Source organism: Octopus bimaculoides, chromosome 30 (assembly GCF_046866305.1).
Source record: "Octopus bimaculoides isolate indiv1 chromosome 30, ASM4686630v1, whole genome shotgun sequence".
Lineage (NCBI taxonomy): Eukaryota > Metazoa > Mollusca > Cephalopoda > Octopoda > Octopodidae > Octopus > Octopus bimaculoides.
In genome coordinates, this window is record NC_142957.1 from 1403511 (window position 1) to 1425150 (window position 21640).

Sequence of the window (21640 nt, forward strand, 5' to 3'; positions counted from 1 at the left end):
GAAATCCACATTTTGCACTTTTTCGTAAAAATTTTTACATCAATGGAATTTTCTCGATCTGAACTTTCCAATGCAGTAATTAGATTTTTTAAATTCCGTTTACTTTGTGTGATTTAAGGGAGATTTGGCTGTTGTTTCTAGCAACTTGTATATTTCATCCCTGCTACCTGGAACGCCATTCTTACACACGCGCTCAACATAAAAATATAGAGAGTAAGAGTAAAAGAGGGAGAGGGAGAGAGAGAGAGAGAAAGTGATACAACGTCATAGATTAAACTTTCATCTCAGTATTCTTTACCTATTTTTCCTATCATAGATACGTAAAAACACACACAACCACACATACATGACCTGTGACAACAACATACACATTGCTCTCAATCTCTATTCATTTCTCCCCCTCTTCCTCTCTCGCTCTCTCAAAAGCATACACGTGCAAGTACACAATCATTCAGTAAAATATAACTCATGCTCGTCAATGTTTTGTAAATTTACCAAGATTTTCACTAGGGTGTTAGGGTTAGGGTTTTAGGGTCAGGTTTAGGGTTTAGGATTAATGTTACGGTTACGGTTTTTAGGGTAAGGGTTAGGGTTAGGGTTTAGGGTTAGTGTTAGGGTTAGTGTTAGAATTAGGGTTGGGTAATCGTGCGGGTGTTAATCTGAAAAATTACAGATATGTGAAAAGTACCGACACTGCCATCTATTATAACTTTTGTTGTTCTGTTTAATATATACATAGATTATGCCTCCAAAGAAGAGAGCTTGCTGGGGAAAGACAGCAACCGGTTTAAAATGACAGCAACAGACTGCAGTAATGCACCACATTCCAGAAGTTATTTTGGACATAATGCAAAATGGTGCATCAACATCTTCTGCTCAATCTGATAGAATTCTGGCAAAACTGTGTAGCAACAGATCGCCAGCAATTGCTTCATCAGAAATTGCCGTCCTAGCTCCTGCTAAAAGGGATTACCCTGCTATGTATAATCAGGGCAGCGCAAAAAGTTGTTTTGCACAAGCATTTCTATAGCCAATTACACGGATGAAATTTACGTATGCTTAATAATGTTACACAAAACAGCCTTCAGACTTTCCCTATTAATTTCATCGTCTTTTGAATTATGAACATATTTACATCATAAGGGTTTTTTCGTTGTAAGGCTTTCTTTTTTAGTTGATTTTCAGCTAGCAAGACTTATTGTAGATGGCATAATAAGTTACACCCGGACAAGGTCGGGTTATACTGCTAGTATTTATATAAATAGATAGACAAAGAGACAGACAGATAAATAGATAGATAGCTGTGATTCTGTGAGTTTTGGCTGCTATTTCTAGCAGCAAGTATAGCATACATTTAACATTGATACATTATATATTTCGATTTTTATTGTTTCCACTTTCCTCCCAGTTTTTTTCTGTAACCCTCTTTGCATATATTTTTGCTAAGCACTTGCTGTTGTTTCTAGCATATGAAATGTCGCAGTTTAATGGACCTGTTGTATTGGATTTGTTTTGCATGATAAACAGGTGTAGAATTTATAAACTGCAGCTAATTTCAGAGGTACAGTAAATTGAAGGGGCATTTGGCTGCTATTTCAAACAGCTCTAGCTATATAAATATGTACAGAGTTACCCGAGGTGCTGTTTCTATGTAAATTTGGCTGCTATTTCTAGCAGCTCTTGCATTCTGTTACATTTTATATGTCATGCATTTAATTTTATTTTTAAATTAGACTTTAATTTGCATTTAATTACCGTAAATCCTCGAGTATAGTCTGCCCTTGAGTATAATACGCAGGGGATTTTTAGGGGGCTGTACCTCTGAAAAACCTAGACCTTGTGTATAATACGCACCCCTTCTCTAACTTGAGTCAATGAGGTCTATATAACGTCCTTGGTTTGTAAACATATATACGCCAACGTCCTTTATTATTATTGTATATATAACATAATGCAAACGTGTAGCTTTTTTGTGCTCTTTGTTTGCAGAAAATAAAGAAATAACAGTGAAAAATAAATATTAAGTAAATTGCCTTTACATATTTATCACTTATAGATATATATTAGATTCATGTGTGTATGTGTTTGTCTGACCCCCTCACACCCTCACCATAACTTGGCAACCGATGGTGGTGTGTTTACATCCCTGTAACTTCATTTGCTAAAGAACAATGATAGAATAAGTACTAAACTTTCAAAGAGAAAGACCTGGGGTTGATTTCTTCGACTAAACCTATTTAAGGCATTGCTCCAGCATGACAACAGTCACATTAATGAAACAAATAAAATAAAAGTGTATGTATATATATATTTATATAGAGGGATGGTTAGATAAATAGATAGGTAGAGAGATAGATAGACAAATAGAAAGTTAGATAGATAGACAGAAAGATAGATAAATAGATAGAGAGATAGTGAGAGAGAGAGACAGGCAGAAAGAGACGTTCCTGGATACATACATACACACACACGAACATACACGCAAAAACACAAACAGGCGTGTATACACACATATAGACGTACCTATACACACACCAGACATCCTTCGTCTTTACCCCCTCATTCCATAGATTTGCATGTAATACTCCCCCTCTCTTCCCCCTTTCTCTCTCTATAGATGTTTGTAAATATTCATACACACTTACATATATAAATATTAACCTCCTTATATACACATAAATACATACATATACACACACCCTCATTTCTCTACTTCATTCGTCTCCTGTCTATATCAAAGTTTTCCTTGCTTCTTCATGTCTAAATTAATTATAATTCCTAATTATGTCCAACTTTCCACACATCTTTTGTCGTTTAACATCATTTCATTCATAAAAGTCTTTACAATGTCTGTTTTACCACAAATAAATCATTTCCCGCTTTTTTCCCCCTCGTTTTTGTCATTCAAATTGCCGTTGCTAGGCAACGGACATACTTAATTGAACGGGAAACGGCAGAAGTTATAGAGAGACTCCAGACTGGGCGGCTTTTGTGCTACCAGATCAGAAATGTCATCAGATCTCCTTAAGCATGGGTGGTCACAGTTGGATTTCATCCGTCCTTTTTTTTTTTCACCAGGTTTGTTTATGTGTGTGCGAGAATGTATAATTGTATGTAAATATCTGCAGGTGTGTATGTATCTGAGTTTATATATAAATATGTATGTATATGTAATATTCTGCTTTCCTGTGTATATAATTATTTGTTTTGTGTTATATGCCTATATAAATGTATCGGCAATCCTATAGAATAGAGTCGGAAATTATCCAATACATCAAATATTCTAACATCTTTTGATATTTCTTTTTTTTAAGCTTATAGATGCATACTCAAACATATATGTGTGTGTGTATATATATATATGTATACACTCATACATTTCTACAGTTTTAGATACATCCTCGGAAATAAATATTTCGGCATAACTACAAAATCGTGCCTCACAGACTTCCATTGCTTCGTTCCTATCACAACCTTCACCGAATTAAATATTTTTTAATGAAATTTACTACAAATATGCGACAGTCTTTATTTGTTTCCGTCGTTTCACTGCTGTCATGCTGGAGCACCGCCTTTAGTCGACAAATCGACCTCAGGATTCATTCTTTGTAAGCCTAGTACTTATTCTATCGGTGCCTTTTACCGAACCGCTATGTTGGTGGGGGCCAAACACAGATACACAAATATATATACAACGGGCTTCTTTCAGTTTCCGTTTTTATGTGTGCAGGTCGCAGAGTGAATACTATATCTTTATTTACAATGTTTTCGATCGTAAGTTATAACGAATATTATTGTTTCTTAATTAAAAGCTACAATGATAATCTCGTTACTTATAACTTAATTATAAGTATGTATCACTAAGCATAACTCTTATTTTAGGCTGCGTAAATGTTATGATGTATACATGACAAGGTGCTGAACATGCGTTCAATTACGTACATGTATGTTGAAGATATAGATTCGTATTCTTTTGACCGTTACACATTAAAAAATACAGTTTCCTTAATATACAGAAATAAATTCAACAAGTTGAAAGAAACGAGAAGTAAAAGGAATTAAATTTCTACCTTAATTTATAGAACATTTAGAAATAAAGTCATTTGGTCGTAGAGAATTACGACTTGTACTGTAAATGTCAAGCGAGCACGTGTTTTTGTCTACATCAATTCGGCATTTTCCGTAAGGGAACAGGGAAAGAAGGGAATGTATGTATGTGTACGTACATATATATATATATATATATATATATATATATATATGTAGTTTAACGTTTTTTTGTGATGGTCTGTACCCGTATATGCATGTATGTATACATATAGATGTAGGTATGTACATATATGTATATATGGGTATATGCATATATAGAAAGAGAGAGAGAGATAACTGACGTGTTTTTAAGGGAGGGGAAAAGAGAAAGAGGGAGAGAGAGAGTGTGTGTGTGTTTATGTTTGCTTTTTTTCTTTTTCCCTGCTGTCTGCTTCCTAACAGATCAAAGCGGTCGGCTGACTAATGTCTTTTCCCTCTTTCCTTACGGAAAATGCCGAATTGATGTAAACAAACACTGACAAAAAAAAAAAAGGGCTAGTATCGAAAGATCGCCAGTTGAAAGGACATCACATAGAGAGAGAGAGAGTCTCACGGTCACCGACCATCGCTTTCTTTCTTTGTTGAACGGTTCGCCGCTTAGGCCGAAGGCCGATTAGATGTAATCAAAACCCATGTGCTTTTCGCTTGGCATTTATTCACATTATATCGAAGGACAGGCCAAAAACACATTGAAAATCACGACGAAGATTTATGCCGGGGCGTAACGAAACCTGACCCAATGTGGCTATTGGTGACGAATCTATAGCGTGCAAAGTAACATTAGAGCTTTTTGGCCTGTCATTAGTAAGACGCAGAGGCCAAATGATACAAGAACCAGTGTCTACCATGAAGAATTTCTTCGACACCAGAGCTTTTACAAAAAATGCACGATAACTGGAAAACGAAGAGGAGGAAGTTGACGTTCGCAACTCCTCCGAAGCTAGTTTAAATGCGTCCATCCTTTTGCTTAGAGTTTCAATTTGTTTAGAAAGGACATCAATTGAGGCTGAAGAAGATGCCTCGGAGCAGACACAAGCAGCACGAGACGATGGCTGCACAGAGAATTCGACAATCTCATCAGCCATTGTGGCTATTTGGTCAACAGTATTTGACTCAAGGGCTGCAAGAAGAAAAACATCCCCTTGAGTGGTAACATCATTGAGAAAGCATGGAAAATATACCAGCAGTTCAACAGAGGAGACAGAGCAGAAGGCACCGAAGAGTTTCAAACCAGCAAGGGATCGTTTGACTGTTTCTTGAAACAATTTAAAATAAAGTTTGTTTCTCTGCCTGGTAGATCATTGAGGACAAGGGATACAAGCTGGAACAGTTTTTCAGTATGGACTAGACTGGCTTGTTCTGGAAGAAGCTACCTTCCAGAATGTACAACATGAGGGACGAAACCAAAGCCCCATCATTTAAGGCACAGAAGGACACAGTGGCACTAATTATGTGTGGCAATGCTTCATGATGAAACCAGGACTTGTCTACAAGTCTGCAAACCCGAGAGCCTTCCAAAATAAGAAAAATCTGCTGCACAACATCAAGGCCTGGATTATCAAAAGTCTAACTTTGAATTGGTTACACCAATGCTTCATTCCTCAACCCAAGGAATACCTCCAAAATGTTTGCATCGAATTCAAGGTGTTGGTGGTCCCTTTTTGGATTCAAATCATGAGGGAGTTTGAGTTCCTCCCTTCCAACACCACCTTTGTCACCCAGCCTATGGATCAAGGTGTGATCCATGTCAGAAGTCTCTCCAACACCTAGTGGATGCAATGGATTCGGACCAGAATTTTCAAGGAGTGAAAAAAACAAAGACCCTCATCACATGCTGGAAGAAGGTGTGGCCAGAGTGTATCCAGGACTACAAGAGTTCTTTCTCACCTGAAGATAATCAGAAAGAGGCTGTCAACAATGCGGTGAAACTAGTAAAGGTACTTGGTGGCAAAGGTTTTGATGACGTCACACAAGATGGGGGTCAACAACCTCTGAAACCCTGACAGACTATGGCTCAGCAAAGAGGAGGGGCAAGTGCCAGATGCAGAGGAGGGTGAGGTCCAACTTTCTATGGACAGCAAAGGAATTGTAAGGGAAGGCGGAAGCATGGGATCCCTATATCGTCTCTCTAATTTAAAAATGCCATTGATGCTGTCATGCAAACAAACCTCTCCTCACCACCATGAAGAAACAACAACAACTTCCCATTACAATGTTCCTCAAACCCACTAAGACCAGACATCCTTAAAACACCTGAAGAGCTTTAAGTCTTCTTTGCTGTGTGGTCATTACTTTCATTATTGGTGAGTAATCAGACATTTCAAGATTTCATGTTATATTTCGACATTTATAGCCATTTTCATGCCTACACAATGTAAAAGTGTCAGTGTAGTTTACAAATATGTAAGCTTCACACAAGATTCTATGATGTAAACTTTAATAAATTCAAATGTTAAGTTCGTCGTCTTTTAATCTCTGTTGTCCATGCTGGCATGGGTTGGACGGTTTGAGCAAGGGGAACTGCAACACACACCAGTCTGATTTGTGATTGTATCTACAGCTAGATGCCCTTCCTAGTGCCAACCACTTCACATTCCACAGGGTAGTTTTATGTGGCACTGCACAGGCACTTTTATGGTCATGTAATGTGTATGAAAGAAGACAGTTGCATCAAGAAATGCTGAGATCTATTTGTGAAGGGAACATGCGAAAGGGGTAGACCCAGGAAGACATGGGACAAAGTGATGAGAAAGCGTCTTCAGATGTTGGGCCTCACAGAGGGGATGATAGGGGGGGGGGGACTGAGACTTCTGGCGGTTTGTTGCGCTTGAGAAGGCTCGTCAATCTAAGTAAATATGTGGTTGTCCTTGCTTCCAGGCATGTTCCCCGGATCCCTCTTCAGCTGAGCATTCCTAACCTTGTAGATTCTGGTGCCCCAGAAAAAAGCACATAGGCTGGTGTTGTGTAAAAGCACCTAGTCTCCTCTGTAAAGTGGTTGTTGGGCATCCAGCCATAAAGACCATTCCAAAGCAGCGCAGGCAGCTGGTCACCTCCTGTTAACCCCATGCCAGCATGGAAAATGGATGTGAAATGATTATGATGTAAGTGTTCTTCTCACAGGGACCCCCCCATCCCTGATACTTCAACACTCTTTCTCTCTCTCTTTCCAGCTTCACGTCAATTATTCCCACCACAAGAAACTTCTTCTGCTACTTTCCTTCACACTCGAACCTTTCGTCTCCCCTACTCTCTACTAGAACCCTATTCAGTTGAATGCGACCCTAATTGAATGCAAATTCCATGGCAACCTCACTTGTGCTGGTGCAATAAGAAAAACATCCAGATTTTGGCAGATGATGGATTATTCTGTCAAAACTGTCCAGACCATGTCGGTAAGGGAGACAGTTGTTAAAAGATGAGGACGATGATGATGTTGATAGTGACAGTCGACTGGTTTCAAAAGTGTTGCAAATCGATGAACTGAAACTATTCAAAACTTGGAAGCAGATTAGAGAAGATGCTTCAGCATGAAACCATTTGTTGCAAGCTGCACAATACTCTTTCAGAATTGAAGGTGAGTGGAATTTCAAGAGCAGTGTTTTGCCTTTTATTATTCTTTTTGCCGTCTGTTTTTGGATTCAGCTGATGTTTCAAAATCTGAATGTGGTTCTGTTGTCTCTCTTTTTTGTCTCTAGTTAGTTTCTGTGTATGATATTACTTTAATCATATCTTCTGAGATAAAGCTCTTGAGAACTTACCTGCTTACTAAATCACCATTCTTTAAATTTCATAATTGATAGGTGTAGACATGGCTGCACCTATTTCTGTCTCGATTCACTCATTCAGACGTTGCCCAATGTCCAAAAGCTACTGAATGCCTAAGTAATGAAAACTGCCCAAGTATTTCCGACTCTCACTAGATTTGCACCATTTAGCTTTCACTTCCTTAACTCTTCCACATTCTTCTGATATGCTTCTTTTGAATTTTCTCTTTCATTTCTGTCCTGTTAGTACTCTGTCAGATTCTAATACTCCTTCATACTTATAACTCTTTCCTTCTTTCAATGATTTTAATGTCTGGCCGTCTGGTAATTGGATGCCTTCTCTGCTGACAACCTGTCCCTTGTTTATGACTAATATTGCACTCTTATCTCTGCCAAATTCTATACCCATGCTATTATTATTATCATTATTATTATTATCATTATTATTATTATCATTATTATTATTATCATTAAGGTGGCCAGCTGGCTGAATCGTTAGCATGCTTAGTGGTATTTTGCCCATTGCTACGTTCTGAGGTCGACGTTGCCTTTCATCCTTTCGGGGTTGATAAAATAAGTACCAGTTGAACACAGGGGTCGATGTATTCAACTCATCCCCACCTTCCCCAAACTGCCCTTGTGGCAAAAATTTGAAATAATTATCATTATTATTTAGCCTGTGATCTGGCAGAATCATTAGAGCATTGTAAAAATGCCTTGTATTATTTCTTAAGACTATATCTTTTGAGTTCAAATCTTGCTCAGTCAATAAAATAAGATACCCAGCCAAGTACTGGGGGTCCCTATAATCAACTAACCTTCTCCCACCAAAATTGCTGGCCTTGTACTGAAATTAGAAACATTATTAAGGTGGCATATTTCGTTCATCTTTACATTCTGTGTTCAGATTCTGCAGAGATTGACTTTGCCTTTCGTCCTTTCGCAGCTGATAAAATAAGGACCAGTTGAACACAGGGGTGGGGGTCGATGTAATTGACTTACTTGTCCCACAAAGTTGTTGGCTTTGTGCCAAAAATAGAAACTTATTATTATTAAGGCAGCGAGCTATCAGTCGGGCAAATGCTCGGCATTCTTCCTCCTAGCTTTTTATGTTCGTAGTTCAAATCTCACAGAGGTCACCTTTCATTTCAAGAGTTTTTGTGTCGTAGAACCAGAGGTAGCCACAGGTGGTTTGGTATCAAACTAATTAAATCTCTGTGTGTGTTCTTAGTGTGGGAAGTCTTTTCTATTGACCACAGTCTATGTAGAAGGATGTACACTGCAAGTTTGTAATGATATTCTGTTGCAGTGACACATGCTATAAGATCTGTAAAAGTGTAGGAGTTACTGGTTGTATGTTGTTGTTGTTACATTCCTGTATTATCTGTGTTGGCTGTTCTAACTGTTGTCCGCTGCTGTTAGGTAGAGCAGCTTAGTAATTGCTGGTTAGCTGGCAATTCAATTCTGCCAAATGTGTGAGTTAGCATTACTGACATGCCATGGAAGAAGGTCACCCTTTATTCAGAGAGATTCACTAGTACAGAGAATTAATTGACTGCTACTTATCAACCTCAGAAAGGCATAAGGCACTTTTGGTTGAGGTGATATTTGAACCCAGAACGTCAGCGAACATAACTAAATACCACAAAGATATTTTGTTTGGTGCTCTATCGATTTTCCCATCTCTATTCTCCTCCATTCATCTCTATATTGCGTCTATATATTACTTTATTGTTTCAGACTGCATTCCCTGGCTATGATGTTTGCACCTTCGGCTATGGCCACCCTGGGCCTGGTAAAGCATATACAATGGAAGGTAGTAATGTAGAAGATGAGATGATGGCTATGATTGCAAGAGCTGCTATTCAGGTGTTGGAAACGGTTGAATTATTAGAAAGGTTAGAAGGTCAGTTTCTATTTAAAAACCTGATATATATAAAAAAAAAAGAAATCTCACATTTGATGAATCTTCTTGGTGAGTATTCAGAGTTTATAACTGATTGTGAATATTGGTATGCAGTTTTCTCTTAAAATATGTTGCCTTGTATAGTTTTAGCTGTTTCCTTAACTGAGTCAGTTGTCTAATCTGTTGTTTGTCACTTCAACGGTGATTATTTATCTTCATTTGAAATGTTTGACTTGATATCCTCAGTGGTTCTTTATTTTGATTTGCTGTCTAGATCTGATGTATCAACCATCCCACTCGAGTATCTAGTGCTATCTAGTCCCACACTAGCTACATAACTTCATCATTGTATCTCATGCCACAATATTTTGGCTGACACAAAGTTGTACCATGTTTTAAACAGCTGTAAATTGAAAACCGGGTTTTTGAATTCATTAGTACCACATAATTAGCTGTGTTGTCAGTAGTTTCTTCCTGGTCTTTTGATGTAGTTAGGCCACATAGACTATGTTCTTTTTATACTCATTTCTTTGAATCTCAGAGGAACAAATATATGTAAAGTTATCCTTGGCAGGTTAACATTTCAAATTCAGAAGGATGATGCAGGCCTGGTTGTGGTTATTCTGTCTACTTTGCATGCAATGTGTGATTTCTGATTCAGTCGTATTGCGTGGCACCATAGGCAAGTAAATGCAGGCTAAACAAGACCTTGAGAAAGGATTTGTGAGCTGGAAACTATAAAAAAATCTGTTGTACATGTCATCATTGTGACTGTCATTCAATATAGCAGGCATTCTTGCTCTCAGCTAAAAATGAAGGTAGATAACTATCAATATAGCAGAAGATATTGAAGCTGTCTATATAACAATGGGGGAGTTTAGGGAGGGGGTTAGATATACAACATCAGCAACAACAATAAATGAACATTTCAAAGTTTGTCTTTATTTTAAAAGTAAATTTTGAACAAAGGAGCCAAACCAATGAAGGGGTCACCATGTGGTTGAGATACATGCTAGAATTAGTAGCCAAATTCACACAATATCACTGTACAGAAGGCCCTATTGGACAGTGTGGTTCTGGATTTTCTTTGGAAAAAAGGCATGATGGTCCAGGCTGGAATGCATTTGATCATAAGGCCCTGCTTGGTCAAGGTTAACCTGGGGCTAAACAACATTAGTTACACAGAAGTTCACTTTGCGTCTAATGAAAGACACTCCAGCGCAGTGAAACATTCAGCTTCTTCAAGTGCTGCACTTAATGTTGCGTGTGTTCGTGTTTCTGGATCACACCTTCTGAACCATTCGTACAGCATCAGGTAGCCCTGTTTTACAGTGTCAATAGACTCATCATCCATTTTCAGTTCAGTGGTTTCAATTCCTAAATAAATAGCTGCAAAAGATACAACAATGAGAAATAAATGCAACAACATTAACAATATTAACAATAATATAAAAGATGTGTTTTGTATGTTGCTGTTTTAAATATAACAGAGAAACTATTTCAAGAGAGAGATTTTTTAAAATAGCTAAGAAACAAGAAAAATATAAGACATTGTTTTCCATTTCTAGGGATAATGACAAAAATAACAAAGTGGTTAAATTAAAGGAGATTTTTAAAGAAATTAATTGAAATTTACACTTGAGAATCTTTATGGTAAACCAATGGCAGATGTTTTTGTGAAGGCAAAAGTGTATGAGAACCTAAAGAATCAAGATAGGGCACCAACAGGCAAACCATTTGATCCATCCATTTCCTCTGCTCAATATTCCTGGCAGGGTTGTGGGGATAGAGTTCCCTGGCACTTCTTCCATAGGGTCCTGTCAGATGTAACCATCATTACATATTTTGGTTGGATTCCCAAGCATGAATAACTGAGGCTGTGGATATCATCCAACTATTTAATACTTGGTCTACCCCTGGGCCCCCTACTGCATTTGTTTGGCTGGAAGAACCTGTCTTGTAATTCATTCCTGCGACATTCTGATCACATGTCCAAGGTACCCGAGATGTGAAGAAGTGGCTCAACCTGGGGAGACTCCCAGATCTCTGAACTATACATCCTATTGAGTAACATTACTCCAGGGACCCTTCAGAGAAATCCCATATAACTGTCTTAATCTAGCAGATTTCAGACCTGGTATTCAAAAGGTCATCAAAGTAATATCTCTCTGTACAATCAATCACCTTGCAATCAATTACCTTGCAGATTATTAATGACAGACCAAGAGTCGATAATTCTAAGTCAAATTCAATCCTTTCTGAGTCTACTCCAGATTCAATCAATTCTCTCGAACCCATTCAGTTATTCTTATGTCTATCGCAATGAGAGAGACCAGCCCTGGTCTGGCTTCACTTGTGAATGTTCATTTTCTGGTAAATTTCCTTAAAGTAATTCTCTCCTTTTGGATGTGGGGAATACGATATGGTTTCGCTGTGTCACTCTTATTAAGTCTGTTTTTACTGAAGCATTTACACACATGTGTCATGTGGTAAAGTCATTCTAATATGGCAATATAAATAGCAATTATCACTTTCCAACACAATAACCCAACCCCTAATGGCTTCAAGAAGACCCTAACTCAAGGTCTTTTGTTGGAGTAAAAACGAACCGAAAATGTCATTATCTCAGTTGTTTACCCTTAACATATTTTTCTTCTTTCTTCCAGTATTAAATGCTACTTGTACTTTGTTGTGTATCCATTATTGCCAACCTCAGTGGATACTTCATGAAATAACGGTAATATTTTTAATAGAATTATTTTACAGTGAACCTTTCCACTGGAAATTAGGAGTGTAACCCGTTCTCATTCATCCTGACAAACGAAATAGCTCAGGAGAATGTAGACTCTATAGAAATCAATTAGATAGGGTAACTTTATACTCACCCACTTGCCACCAATCACTTCCTAACCTCTTGGCCACTCTCAGAAGATCCTTCTCCTTCAGCTCTGAACTCCCTGAAATAAATATTTCCAAATTTTATAATTTATAGTAAATTTCTTTATCTTTATTCTTGAGGCATTCTTATCATCAATGGTCAACTACTGACCACTATGATTTTGGTCAACCTTTTTAATATTTCAACAGTGGTCCCATGTAATAGCTCAATATTTTGGTCCGCAACAAAATAGATTAAACTTCTTAATCTTTGTCTCTCTATTAAGACATCGCACATAATCTAACGATGTTGCATTTATCACACTTTCTATGGTACACCATCACATCTTGGGACACTCTTTTCTCTTGTCGTCTTCCCTCAGCTATATACTTGCTGAAATCACCAAGCTGAAATATATGATTGCAGGTTTCCTTGGTAATTTCAAACTGTCCATGAGTGGGAATGTTTGATTTCGCTTTGTGTCAGTGTCGGACTCCTGTGTGTACCCATCTCTTTCCGTCTTTATTGCATTTTAGCTTTCCACTCTTAGTATCTGCAAAATGTTTCCGAGTAGCCTCATATGGGTTCTTAGCAAGCTGCTGTCTAAACCGTTTACTATCCTTTCCTGTTCCAACATGTCTCATATTTCTTTGAATAAGTTAAAGAGGAACCTTTACTTTTGTTGAGGGTATGACAATCTTTCTAGAATATGTGCCACAATAAAATGCATCATAGAAAGTGTACAAGTATTATACTCAGTTGTGTTATAAATATTACTTACTACTTAGAAAGTTGTGATACCAAGGTGAACTGGATGATTGATGCAAGGTAAAAGGAGTCCATTTATCAAAGGAAGCTAAAGGAAAACCGACCGACCAGTTCCGAACAATTCCATCCATGAATGAAGATGGCAAGATTTACATGGGTGTACTTGCTAAGAGATCAGCTACATCTCCGAAATAATGGTTATGGGACTGAAAGTATCCAGAAGACAGGAATCCCTGAATGTGTGGAACTTGCATTTTCAACCTGGGATGTGATACAAGGTACAAAGAAAAATAAAAGGGATTTGAATGTTGTATGGCTTGATCTCTTTATAAAGAGGTTGATGTTAAGCAGGGCATACCACCATAGAAAGGTCATATCATTGCATTGTATCTTGAAGAGAGAAACAAGGCTTGTCTCAGCAGCAAACCAAACTCTTCTGCTCGGATAAAGACAATGTTTAGTGGATGTAATGATAGATTTACTATCTGTGAAAACAGACAGGGTGTTCACGCTTGGAAGATATTTCATAGTAATTCTGCCACATTATGAAAAGCGTCTGCCTAAGCAACCCCAATGATAGCAACAATAAACAGGGAAAATCATAATTTCCTCACTTGTTTACACTTAAACTACATCACTAGTTTCCTGGCTAAATGATAAAATTAACTCTCTTGTGTCTTTTAATTAATCCATTATTACAAACAGTGCTTACCTCGATGGATATTCCATGACCTTTCAGTAATATCCATATCTTTAATGCAGCTAATCTTTCAATTTGAGAGTAGGAATGGGACCTGTTTTCGGTTACTCTTTCAGGCACAATATGCCCAGGGGAAGTAAACTTTATAGAAATCAAGTGGCAACTGTTCTTTTATACTCACCACCTTGCTGGTTTGTAGCCTCTAATAACTGTGAATCTGATTGTACTCCCTTGTCCTCAAACTTTGGAGACACAGAAATAGATATTTCCAGGTTTTACATTTAATAGGATTTCTTTATTATAAATAATCTATATTCTTTTATTGTCAGACATTTCTATCTTCAATGGTCAACTGGTGACACTATGGGTTTGGTCAAGATTTTTTATACTCTCTACAGTGACCCCATGTGATAACTGAGTTATTTAAGTCCACAACCAAATTGATTGACTGTCCTAAATCTCCTCTATCTCTTAAAACCACATACATAATCTAACAATGTTATCGTTATTTCATTTAATTATCACTTGATAAAACTCTTTGCCCTTAGTTCTCCCTTTCTTTTCTTCTATCTGTGTCCAATGTATGACATGTCATTGTTGCCTCATCTCTAGATTTTACTAACCAGCATTCATCTTATCTTCTGCTTAATTGTAATGCCAGGGAAGTTGGTCATCAAAGATCCAGTAACAGACACATGACAGACAACTTCCAGTAGGATAAACACACAACTTCTCTCTTTCTTGAACGCTTCTGCTGGTAATCATTAATTTTAACTACTTACATCACAGTTTAACAGGATATGATGTGAAATATTTGAAAACTCACTAAAAAAAAATGAAGTTCTGTTTTTTAAAGGTGAGCAATGAATTGTTTTACACAGGTGGAACAGAAAGTGGTATCAGGTGTTCTAAAAGACATCACCTCATTAACAACTTATAAGGAAACTGTCCATCCATATATTATTGCAGGGAAAATATCTGAAATGATACAGCTGAACTGGTTTTCAAGAAAATAGGATGTCTATGTTGACCCTATTTTATACAGTAGTGAAAGTTTTCCCACTCATTTGATGTTTCCTCTATCAATGTGGTGGACCTCCATGGCTTGAAAACCCAGTTACAAGTAAATTTAAGAACACAAAAGTTACACCATTAATTGACAGAAACTGTCTTTCAGATGCCATTTTTAATTTAAGAACAACATTACAAGGAGCATGTAACCCTACTTACATCCCACATCATCAACACTACTATACCATTTGTCACTTATGCTAATTAAGATTAACTAATTAAAAAATGTCATTATCATGCTTTATGAAATATATTTAATTATTGTCGCATATATAAACAAATATATTTCACAACAAATTGTTTGATATGGAATGAAACGAGAACAATAACATCTGAACATTACTGGACAATGGAAGTTATTAATCCCAAATTGTAGGGATATGGTCCTATACCCAAGAAAACAATAGAAATCCATAGAGGGTAGCACAAGGTAAAATCTTAGATGAGGGCAGAAGATGTTGTTATGACAAAATAAGGTTACATTTCAGAGATGAAAGCTTTGAGTACTGGTGTGGACATAATCAACTTACCCACTTCCCCAAACTGGCTGGCATTCAGCTAACGTTTCAAATCAAGTTTCTTATACATATTAAAGCGGTGAACTGGCAGAATCGTTAACACATTGGACAAAATGCTTAGCAGCATTTCTTGCGGTTTAATGTTCTGAGTTCAAATTCTGCCTCAGTTGATTTTGCTTTCATCCTTTTAAGGGTGGAGAAAATAAGCACCAGTTGAACACTGGGGTGATTTAATTGAAATACCCCCTACCTCGAGCTCTCTGGCCTTGTGTCAAAACTTTAAAATCAATATTCTTATACCGAGTTTATAATTGATTTTTTTTGCTATTTTATGACTCCAGTATATATTCAACTCAGAGATATCCTTGGTACTTATCCCAACGAGAAGCAACGTGTTACGACAAATATCTCACTAGGTAACAACAACAACAACAACTTATCGGAAAACAGTGCCCAGGACTTAGGAGAGAAAGAAATAAAAACTTTCTCATCAACTCACCTGTTTACACATCATCAACAACATATTTTCCTTCCCGGTTCCAAAAGACAATATCAACTCTGTTGTGTCTTCTAATAAATTCATTTAACCAAACATGTTAACCTTGATTTTATAAAACTTCAGTAATATCTTTAATAGAATTACTTTACAGCTAAACTTTCAAAAAAACGCAATTTTTCATTATCGGGAGACATTCCTATCGGCAATGGTCAATTGGTAACCATTATGATTTTGGTCAACATTCTTCTACTTTCTGTTCACCTGTTTATCCCTAAACAACAACATATCTTAGTTCTTGGTTCCAAGCAGACGATATTAACTCTACTGTGTTTTCTAATTTATCCATTTTTCCAACCATGGCAACAAAGATTTTATGAAATTTCAGCAATATATTTCCTCGACTCATTTGACAGCTAACATTTCAAATGGAAATTAGAGATAGGCCCTGTTCTCAGTCCTTCTGACAAACAAAACAGCTCAGGGAATGGAAGATTTAGAGGAATCAGTTAGGTACATTGATTTCTATACATTTTTCCATCGCTTGTGTGTTATAGAAACAAATTGGGCAGAGCAAGTGGAGGCACAAGGCTTAGGGTATTTGACTCATGATTCTAAGATTGTGGTTTCGATTCCTTCACCAGGCAATATGTTGCATTCTTGAACAAAACACTTCAGTCCACTCAGCTGGCAAAAATAAGTAATTTTACAGACCAGTGTCTTGTCCAGGGAAGAATATATACGCCAGAGAAACCGGGAAACCAACCCTATGCTTCTTCTGGGCTAACATAATTAGGTACAGTTATTTTATACTCACCAACTGGTTCTGCCACCATTTGTACTTCCATCTTTGACGAATTTGGACCAACTGAAAAAGACATTTCAAAGTGTTTTTAGTCAAATTTCTTTATCCTTCTTAATAATTCATATTTTATTATTGTGAGACAATCGTGTCATCACTGGTGACAATATGCTTTTGGAGAGCATTTGTATAATTTCTACAGTATTACGATGTAATGATTCAAAATTGAGGTCCACAACAGAATAAACTAAACTTACCAAACCTTCTCTGTCTCTTAAGGTATTCAACAATTCATATAATTCTGAAATTATCTCATTTTATTATCACCTGATAACAGTTTTTCTCTTAGTTTTGTTTTGCTTTTCTTATATTTATGCCAGATCTACGAAAACTTTGTCATTTCACCTGTAGACATCTCTAATCAACATTCGTCTCATCTTCTGCTCAATTCCAATGCCAACCAAGTTGCGCGTTGAAGATCCAGCCCCAAACACAACACGCTACTTCAAGACGGACGGATATATATATATATATATATATATATATATATATATATATATATATATATATATATATATATATATATATATATATATATATATACACACACCTGCTCTCATTGTTATTGGTTACTGCTAGTAATCTTTAATTTTAATTACCTTTTAATTTTAATGTACGAACAGCCATGCTACATGGCAGTGAAACATGGGCTGTGACTGCTGAGGACATGCGTAAGCTCGCAAGGAATGAAGCCAGTATGCTCCGTTGGATGTGTAATGTAAATGTGAATACCCGTCAGAGTGTAAGTATCTTGAGAGAAAAGCTGAACATTAGAAGCATCAGTTGTGGTGTGCAAGAGAGACGATTGCGCTGGTTTGGACATGTGGTGAGAATGAATGAGGATAGCTGCGTGAAAAAGTGCCACTCCCTGACAGTTGAGGGAACCCGTGGAAGAGGTAGGCCCAGGAAGACCTGGGCTGAGGTGGTGAGGCAAGACCTTCGAACATTGGGCCTCACCGAGGCGATGACTACTGACCGAGACCTTTGGAAATGTGCTGTGCGTGAGAAGACCCGGCAAGCCAAGTGAGATCGTTGCCAGTGCCCCTGGACTGGCTCTTGTGCGGGTGGCACATAAGATGTACCATCGTGAGCGTGACCGTTGCCAGTACCGCCTGACTGGCCTGTAGGGTTTTCGAGCGAGATCGTTGCCAGTGCCCCTGGACTGGCTCTTGTGCGGGTGGCACATAAAAGACACCATTTCGAGCGTGGCCGTTTTCGTGCGGGTGACACGTAAAAGCACCCACTACACTCTCTGAGTGGTTGGCGTTAGGAAGGGCATCTAGCTGTAGAAACTCTGCCAAATTAGATTGTAGCCTGGTGTTGCCATCCTGTTTCACCAGTCCTCAGTCAAATCGTCCAACCCATGCTAGCATGGAAAGCGGACGTTAAATGATGATGATGATGATGATGATGATCACAGTTCTCCAGAATGCAATCAGATGTGGGGAAATACCTGAAGATATTTCAATGTCATTCATCCTCCTTAATAAAGCAGGTCGAACAGAAAGTGATGCCTGGTGTCCTAAATTAACACACTATATTCACAGAAAACCTCATTAACGACATAAAACTTGTCATCCACACATTATTGCTTTGAAGATATTTGAAACGGTTCTGAAGAACTGATACTCAAGAATACTAATCTATACATCAATCAACGTCTCCCCACCCTTTTGATGTCCCCTCTCTGATGTTGGTCCCTAAACCTTCAGTTGAGATTTTCTTATTGAATCTCCTATTTTATAAAGGCTCACTCTGATATTCATGTAAACGCAGGTGTTTTTAATTATCAGTTTCCGAAGACATTGATAAATCATTAATCGCTCTAATCACTCACAAAATATCGGTATTTACTGATAGAACCTTGGTGATTTATTGATATTTAGTCACCATTTATAGTTCAGTATTCTTTATAATTCTTATGTTGCAGAAAGTAACCATCTTCAAGTGTGACAAGTCTTCTAATTGGACAAAGACAATGTTTAGTGGGAGTAGTGAGAGGTATAATATCAAAGAGAAAAGACACCTCTGACGTCTTTTATCAAAGGCAGAACTGGATCTACACAACAACATGAAATACAATATTCCAAACCATAAAGTCCATGAGACAAACAGACAGATCATACAGTATTCTTACCCAAACTAGTTTTGCTCGTTATATTCCGTCCACACTTGAGGCATCGTTTAGGTGTCTTTTGGGGACAGCATTTCTTACACAGCAAAAGATGTTTACATGGAAAGAACGTCTCTGTGGCATCTTCATTTTCACAAAACACACACCTGAGGAACAAAAACATAAACACATCCCATCAATAACATTCGTTTATAACAAATATTACATTGTGTGTATATTTACAGTAGAGAATATTATGTGACACCACAATCAAACAATTACATATGGGCGAATTTGTGTGTATATAAATGCAGACACACACACTGGCGTTAGGAAGGGCATCCAGCTGTAGAAACTCTGCCAAATCAGACTGGAGCCTGGTGTTGCCATCCGGTTTCACCAGTCCTCAGTCAAATCGTCCAACCCATGCTAGCATGGAAAGCGGACGTTAAACGATGATGATGATGATGATGATGATGATATGTCATGACATTGATACATCACAAAAACTGATTTACGCCAAGTGAACAACATATATTCCAGAAATATATATATATATATTTTTGTGTGTGTGTGTGTGTGTGTATACATACATACATAAATACATATGACACTTTATTGTATCTAATGTGTTTAATAAGTGGTCTATACTTTGACTTTGAATTTTATGGATGGACAGACAGGACACAATTGCTACAGCTTCATGTATGGCTGATCTATGTAACAAAACAGGTCATTGTTCTAAATTAGAAAAATGACTTTAGATTTATATACGATATGTGTGTACATAACCAGGGAACTATTTTCAACAGAGATGAGTTGAATGCAGTAAATGTGATGTTCCCATCTGCCATCCCTGTACCACAGACTTCAGAATGGGGATCAGGCCATTACAAGGTGCAGTGTTATTCTATGACTGAAGCACTGTGAGAAAGAGTTCAACTACCAGGTTGGTCCTTTCAGTGCCTGATCCATGCCTCTTACTCTACCATTGCTATCGAATAGATGGCAAGATACATTTTGTTTTACACAAAATCATCAAATTACTACGGGGTTGGTGTGAAGATCTATGTTCGATCAAGCTTTTTAGGAATTCCTTGCGAAGATTTGAACCATCACAAGATGTATTTGTTTGCAACGTATAAACACATTAATACTTCTACTTAGAGTTGTTACCCATCCTTCAAACTACAATTAAAACAAACACTTTTTTCACACCCTTCAAAGTACATCTATGGAAACAGTCTACAATCTTTTCATACATATGACTTCTATTACCCAGGGATTGACTGCAATACCTTTCACTGACGACAAAATGCTAATGAGTTTTTGTTTTTATTTTGTGTTGGATTCAAACTGGTCCCAAGTAGTCATCTCTCCCACAAGATTTGCTACTTTCCACTGCCACTCACTACCAAGATACATGTAACTCACTCTAATCATTCACTAATCTTGCCAATATATTTTTAATGGAGAGAAGGGAAAGCTGCCATCACCTCCAAACTGCTTGGTTTTTACTGGAACTATGCTGACCAGAACTCCGTTTGTACTGAGTTGCAGTGTTCTGACTGACCTCACGTTTAAGATTCCGCAGATGACTTTCAGGAAATATTTAATCCAAAATCTAATGTGAGCCATATGCAAAACATCAGGGTGCCACGTAAATATGTTAAAGTACTCCAAAGTGAAATATGACAGACCGTAGCAGTCCACTTTGTGAGGAAAGATCAACAAACTGCTGAATGGGAAAACAGATTACATAGAAGAAAGAATTTTAAAACATACAACAGAGCATCCAACCACATGAAAAAGGTGATTAAAATGGCTGCACTTAATTCGGACCTACACATAGGGGCGAACTGGAAGTACGTATATTCAAAGCCGGAGACTTCAATCTCTTCAAAATCAATCCCCAAGTCAGATTGTGAAGAGCCAACTGTTTAATGCAATGCTGGCATTTTTACAGTTGAAAACCTAAATGTGCGATTTTCACTGCTATGGAGGCTAAATTCCATCACGTCTGTTGAATTTACTCCTGCAACAACTCTTTTTGTGCAATTATGTTTCCTCTTGTTTTGATGGTATTTTCTATCTCAAATGAGGCATCCTCTTTTTACTACACTAGGTTTCTTTGCCTGTTTCAATTCAGCTTTACTAACTGTTACCCTGGAACAGAGGAACGTTGCTACTTTAATTCCCCGGTTTAAAAAGGGTGACAACTCATCAAATGCTAATTACCATCCAGTCAGTCTCACCATAAACTGCTAATTACCATCCAGTCAGTCTCACCATAAACTGCTAATTACCATCCAGTCAGTCTCACCATCAACTGCTAATTACCATCCAGTCAGTCTCACCATCAACTGCTAATTACCATCCAGTCAGTCTCACCATAAACTGCTAATTACCATCCAGTCAGTCTCACCATCAACTGCTAATTACCATCCAGTCAGTCTCACCATAAACTGCTAATTA

The 21640-nt window shown here is 37.6% G+C and overlaps 2 protein-coding genes across 3 annotated transcripts in view; one reads left to right on the forward strand and one right to left on the reverse strand.

The window, feature by feature from the left end:
* Positions 1-2917: 2917 nt before the first annotated feature.
* LOC149130112 (carboxy-terminal kinesin 2-like) lies at positions 2918-11148 on the forward strand. Of its 2 annotated transcripts, none has more exons than XM_089346377.1 (3): positions 2918-3078; positions 7260-7663; positions 9594-11148. In XM_089346377.1, exons 2-3 carry the CDS (start codon positions 7607-7609, stop codon positions 9882-9884), a joined length of 348 nt encoding a protein of 115 aa, XP_089202503.1. In that variant the 5' UTR covers positions 2918-3078; positions 7260-7606; the 3' UTR covers positions 9885-11148. The 2 variants fall into 2 exon arrangements, with proteins under 2 accessions (XP_089202503.1, XP_089202504.1); XM_089346378.1 differs by lacking the exon at positions 2918-3078 and adding an exon at positions 4297-6392.
* LOC128251409 (uncharacterized) overlaps positions 10682-21640 on the reverse strand; it is a 191774-nt gene continuing 180815 nt past the window's right edge. The window contains exons 10-14 of the mRNA XM_089345840.1: positions 19190-19332; positions 17008-17058; positions 14287-14358; positions 12645-12716; positions 10682-11148 (exon numbers count right to left, since the gene is read on the reverse strand). Coding sequence (XP_089201966.1) covers positions 10949-11148; positions 12645-12716; positions 14287-14358; positions 17008-17058; positions 19190-19332 — 538 coding nt within the window. The 3' untranslated portion in view covers positions 10682-10948. The remainder of the gene's footprint in view (positions 11149-12644; positions 12717-14286; positions 14359-17007; positions 17059-19189; positions 19333-21640) is intronic.